Source organism: Bison bison, unplaced genomic scaffold (assembly GCF_000754665.1).
Source record: "Bison bison bison isolate TAMUID 2011002044 unplaced genomic scaffold, Bison_UMD1.0 scf7180017864285, whole genome shotgun sequence".
Taxonomy (NCBI): domain Eukaryota; kingdom Metazoa; phylum Chordata; class Mammalia; order Artiodactyla; family Bovidae; genus Bison; species Bison bison.
This window is the reverse complement of record NW_011494857.1, coordinates 996,526-1,001,917: the sequence shown is the minus strand read 5'-3', so window position 1 is coordinate 1,001,917 and position 5,392 is coordinate 996,526. Positions and strand designations below refer to the sequence as shown.

The window sequence follows — 5,392 nt, the reverse complement described above, 5'->3', positions numbered from 1 at the left end:
CTGTGGCCACTGCTGAGTTTTCCAAATTTGCTGGCATATTGAGTGCAGCACTTTCACAGCATCATCTTTCAGGATTTGAAATAGCTCAACTGGAATTCCATCACCTCCACTAGCTTTGTTCGTAGTGATGCTTTCTAAGGCCCACTTGACTTCACATTCCAGGATGTCTGGCTCTAGGCGAGTGATCACACCATCATGATTATCTTGGTCGTGAAGATCTTTTTTGTACAGTTCTTCTGTGTATTCCTGCCACCTCTTCTTAATATCTACTGCTTCTGTTAGGTCCATACTACTTCTGTCCTTTATCGAGCCCATCTTTGCATGAAATGTTCCCTTGGAATTTCTAATTTTGTTGAAGAGATCGCTAGTTTTTCCCATTCTGTTGTTTTTCTCTATTTCTTTGCATTGATTGCTGAAGAAGGCTTTCTTATCTCTCCTTGCTATTCTTTGGAACTCTGCATTCAGATGCTTATATCTTTCCTTTTCTCCTTTGCTTTTCGCTTCTCTTCTTTTCACAGCTATTTGTAAGGCCTCCTCAGACAGCCATTTTGCTTTTTTGCATTTCTTTTCCATGGGGATGGTCTTGATCCCTGTCTCCTGTACAGTGTCACGAACCTCATTCCATAGTTCATCAGGCACTCTATCTATCAGATCTAGGCCCTTGAATCTATTTCTCACTTCCACTGGATAATCAATACGAGATCAGTGAACATAATAAATTAACTGGGACTGAGAATATGAAAAGACAGGTGACAAAGTACATGTGCCATTAGATATGAAAGGTGCCCAACTTACCACCTAGGAGTCTTGGATGCATAAATTAAAACAAGGAGAGGTCCTTTTTACCCATCAGATTGGCAAAACATGTAAAGGTTAAATGGAGAGCTACAAACTCTCAGATTGAAAATATCGGGTATCATCAAGCATGTCCTCAAGGGGGCAGTGTCTTACCCAGATGGTGGGTGTGTAGCTGGAAGAAGCTATTTTTCCAAGGAAAGCAATGAACCTCAAAAATACACATGCCCTTTGACTCACAAAATGTACGTCCAGGATGTAAACTTGTATAACTTTGGAATAATAAAAAATTAGAAACAACTGAAATGTCCATCCAGAAGGGACTGGCAAAATAAAATGGTTCATGCATTCAATTCTGGAGAATACTGGAAATTTGTCCTGTGTAAACTGAGATTTTTGGTCTTTTTTCCCCCCTTGCAATAATTCTTCCCCCATCTAGAACATGATGAGCTTGACAAAAATATCTAAAATATCAGTGGGATTCCTAAAGAACGTCAGCACAAGGCCTTAGTCCTTTCCTCTCAGAAGATACTTGATACAAAACATGAGGAATAAACAGAAGCACAATGTTCTATAAAACTTTCTTATCTTGCTGTTTGAAAAAATTATTCATTTCAAGGGACTTTGTACCATTTTTAACACAGCACAGAGGAACCATGCCTCTCAGTGTGTCAGAATATTTAAAAGAATAGAGGGTCATTGCTGTCAACTGTCCAAATTATGAAAGGGGGCGTCAGGACCCTTCATCCCCTACAAATAGTCACTAGGTTGTGACCACAAAGTTCTTTGCTGTCTTCAAAAGCAGCCATGTCCTAACAGCTAATACTTTATTTTTAAAAAATATATCATCAGAGTACTGGACTCAGAGCAGCTAATATCTGATTAAAACTTCATGTTATCTCAAGTAGAAAATGAAAGACACTTTAGAGAGAAATATTTGGTCTGATTCTCTCTCTTGAAGTTCAGAATCTTTGTCCCACTGCCTCATGAAAAGAATTCATTCATTCATTAAATCTGGCAAGGAAAAGTTTTTCCTGGCTGCTTTAGCTGCCAATGATTGGCTAAAGCCCCTTCTTCAGGAATTGGATGCAGCATTTTTAAAGAATAAGGAATATTTGCAAATACTAACATGGAAAGAATGTCAGGGACATATTATGGAGAAAAAGAAGAGGTTGCAAAAGAATACATAACATATAGTATCTTCGACAGAAAACAACAAAATTCTGTAAAGCAATTATCCTTCAATAAAAGAACGAATTTTAAAAAACTTATAGTATCTTCTGTGTATAATATCTGTGCATAAAAGAAGTATGTAAATGCATAGAGAAAGAACAGGCAGGATGTTCACCGAACTGTTGATGGAGGTAACTACAGAGAAAAGGAGGAAGCTTGGGAAAAAAAAAAAAAAGGAGAAATCTTGCAATGGCTGAGGAAGATAATTGGTTTCTGTTTTATTCTCTTCTACACTGGGACATAATCTTGTTCAATAAGGATGTCCTTCTGCATTTCTTTAGGAATAGACTATATTCAGAGATGTTTTAAGTTGCTGGAAGATGAGACAGACGGGGCTTGAGGAGTTTATAATCTTGCATTGAGAAGAGAGACGCAAAAGCCATGATCTAATCTCTATGGCGGGGAGCTCTCAGGATGTTAGGGGAACACAAAGGAGAGACCCAGAGTCTGAGAAGAAAAAAGGAGTTTCAGAGACAGACAGTAAAGCTGAGGCAGAAAGGAAGTACAGAAGGCTGGCCTGGCCAAGGAGAGGAGGGAAAAGCGTTTCAGGGTGGGCGAACAGCATGTGCCAAGACCCAAAAACAACAATGTATTCCCAAGAATATTTTGATTTTCCCTTTGCCTTCTCTCTGGGCACCACACAACATGATCTGGAAACTATAGAAGAAATGAACTAACATTACTGCTAAGTCACTTCAGTCGTGTCCGACTCTGTGTGACCCCATAGACGGCAGCCCACCAGGCTCCCCTGTCCCTGGGACTCTCCAGGCAAGAACACTGGAGTGGGTTGCCATTTCCTTCTCCAATGCATGAAAGTGAAAAGTGAAAGTGAAAAGTGAAAGTGAACTCGCTCAGTCGTGTCCGACTCTTAGTGACCCCATGGACTGCAGCCTACCCGGCTCCTCCATCCATGGGATTTTCCAGGCAAGAGTACTGGAGTGGTGTGCCGAACTAACATTATTTACACATATATCCCAACCTGGGCAACAGAAAATACTTCAGGGTAATTCCCCACAATTTGTTTTATTAATTAGCTAAGAAATAAGCAGAAAGTCAAGATTTTTATGGAGTAAGTGAAAGTGAAAGTCACTCGGTCGTGTCCAGCTCTTTTCGACCCCATGGACTGTATAGTCCTTGGAATTCTCCAGGCCAGAATACTAGCCTTTCCCTTCTCCAGGGGATCTTCCCAACCCAGGAATCAAACTGGGGTCTCCTGCATTGCAGGCGGATTCTTTACCAACTGAGCTATCAGGGAAACCCTGATTTATCAGGGAGTAAAAAGTTGACAAAACACTCAGGCTTCCCTGATGAAATTTAAAACTATGAAATTTGACCCAGGAAAATCAGACATGACAGAATTAAAGTCACAAAGTAAAATTCACAAACATAGTTTGAGCAGATTTTAGCAAAATCTGAAATGGATTAAAAACACGAACACTGAACCGAATACTTGTAAAACTTAACTTGAACAGTAATCAAACTGAAGTAATTTCAGAAACTGAAAAAGAAAATAATTGGAGCTGCTTTCACCACCCTGCAATATAAAATTGATCAAGGCCGTTTAAAGTAACTAGAAAATACTTCCTTGATAAGAATCTGTCAGTCGAATTCTGATTACCATTTTATAATCATGCAGATTCAAAATACCGAGGATCAAGGTCAACGCCACTGGCCTTGTGAAGAAGGAATTGCAAGTAGTTCTCAGAGAGGCTGAAGCATAGACGAAGAAGAGAGAAAGGAATCAGAGAGGCACCCCTGCAGAGAAGGGCAGACCCAGACCAGGTCCAGGGTGGCGTGGCGCCGGGGAGCCCCGAGAAGCAAGGGAGCTCTGAGAGGCCAGCCCTGGGTATAGAAGGCCCCTTGCAGACCCTGTAGAGGATGGACTAGGGAGGGAAGAGAATGGGGTCCAGGAAGCTGCTCGAGGGTCCAGCTGGGACAGGCAGCCATGGAGATGAGTTGGGGATGGGACAGAGGAAGTCAGGGGACCCGAGGATGGGGCCTGGGACCAAGGACTGTAGAGGAAGAAGAGGGAGAATGTGAGGGTGGCTCTCGGTGTGTGGCCTGGTGTCTGGGGGCCAGGACAGGGGTGCAGCTGCAGGGCCAGGCTGAGGACTAGAGAAACGTCTTGTGAAGTTCAGATCTATTAATAGAACAAAGAGCAGTGGGATTCTCATTTTACCCCATCAGCCCCAAAGCCAGATACCCATGTGTGAGCAAACGACTTACAGAACATCTTTAGCCAGTACTTTCAATCAAGGTGGGATCTGAGCTTTTTTAAGAAAAAATGTTGGGCACCTTTCATATCTAATGGCACATGTACTTTATCACCTGTCTTTTCATATTCTCTGTCCCAGTTTTTAATTTATTGTGTTCACTGATCTCGTGCCTGTATATATTTTTTGGTAGGTGCTCTTCTTATACTCTGGATCCCGATTCTTGGTGGTTTTGTTCTAAATATCATCTCACAGTCTGCAACTTGTCTTTTCACTTTCATATGTTCTTTAAACACTTTTTTTTAAGAAAAAAAAAAAAGTGGAGTTGTTTTAAAATTGTGAACCACCATACTGTATATCTGTAACGGATACCACAGGTGGCTCAGTGGTAAAGAATCCGCCTGCCAATGCAGGAGATGCAGGTTTGATCCCTGAGTCAGGAAGATCCCCTAGGGAAGGAAATGGCAACTCATTCCAGTGTTCTTACCTGGGAAATCCTATAGACAGAGGAGCCTGAGGGACTACAATCCATGAGTCGCAAAGAGTCAGACACGACTTAGCAACTAAACAACAATACTGTATGCCTACAACTGATATAATATTGTACATCAATTACATGTCAATGAAAAAAAAAGAAAAGAAGAAGCAGAATTGGATTTAGCTGCTGCCTGCTGCAGAGAAGCCAAGAGTTGAGGCCCCTAACCCCGCCCCTCACCTCCCATCCCCACCCTCCCACCCCCAGGAAGGAAGGGTCAGAGGTCGTGGGCAGGGCATGCAACGTCGCAGGGCACTCACCTGCAGCCCACGCCCAGAACGAAGCAGGCGAGGGCCACCAGGTCGCACTGGTTCCAGGCGTCAGAGAGGTAGAGTTGCAGGCGACGGCGCAGTGGGGCCCGGTGGGAGTCTGTCCCGGGTCCCCCCATGGCCAGGCTGCCCAGGCCGCTGCCCAGGCCCTGGCGGAACTCCTCGCAGAGCAGGGTGAAGGCCCAGAAGTAGAGCAGCAGCTCCAGCACGCTGGGCCTCTCCGGCTCGAAGTCGATGAGCAGCACGCGCGCAAACAGCAGCAGGAAGAGGAGGTAGCTGACCACGTTGCCCATGAAGGCCGTCACCGGCGCCCCCCAGAACTGCGGCCAGCGGCGCAGGCGCGGCCG

The 5,392-nt window shown here is 43.9% G+C and overlaps 1 protein-coding gene across 1 annotated transcript in view; it reads right to left on the bottom strand.

The window, feature by feature from the left end:
* TRPM4 (transient receptor potential cation channel, subfamily M, member 4) overlaps positions 1-5,392 on the bottom strand; it is a 43,028-nt gene that overhangs the window by 7,694 nt on the left and 29,942 nt on the right. Inside the window, exon 18 of the mRNA XM_010849705.1 lies at positions 5,037-5,391. Within this exon, the coding sequence (XP_010848007.1) occupies positions 5,037-5,391 (355 nt within the window). The remainder of the gene's footprint in view (positions 1-5,036; position 5,392) is intronic.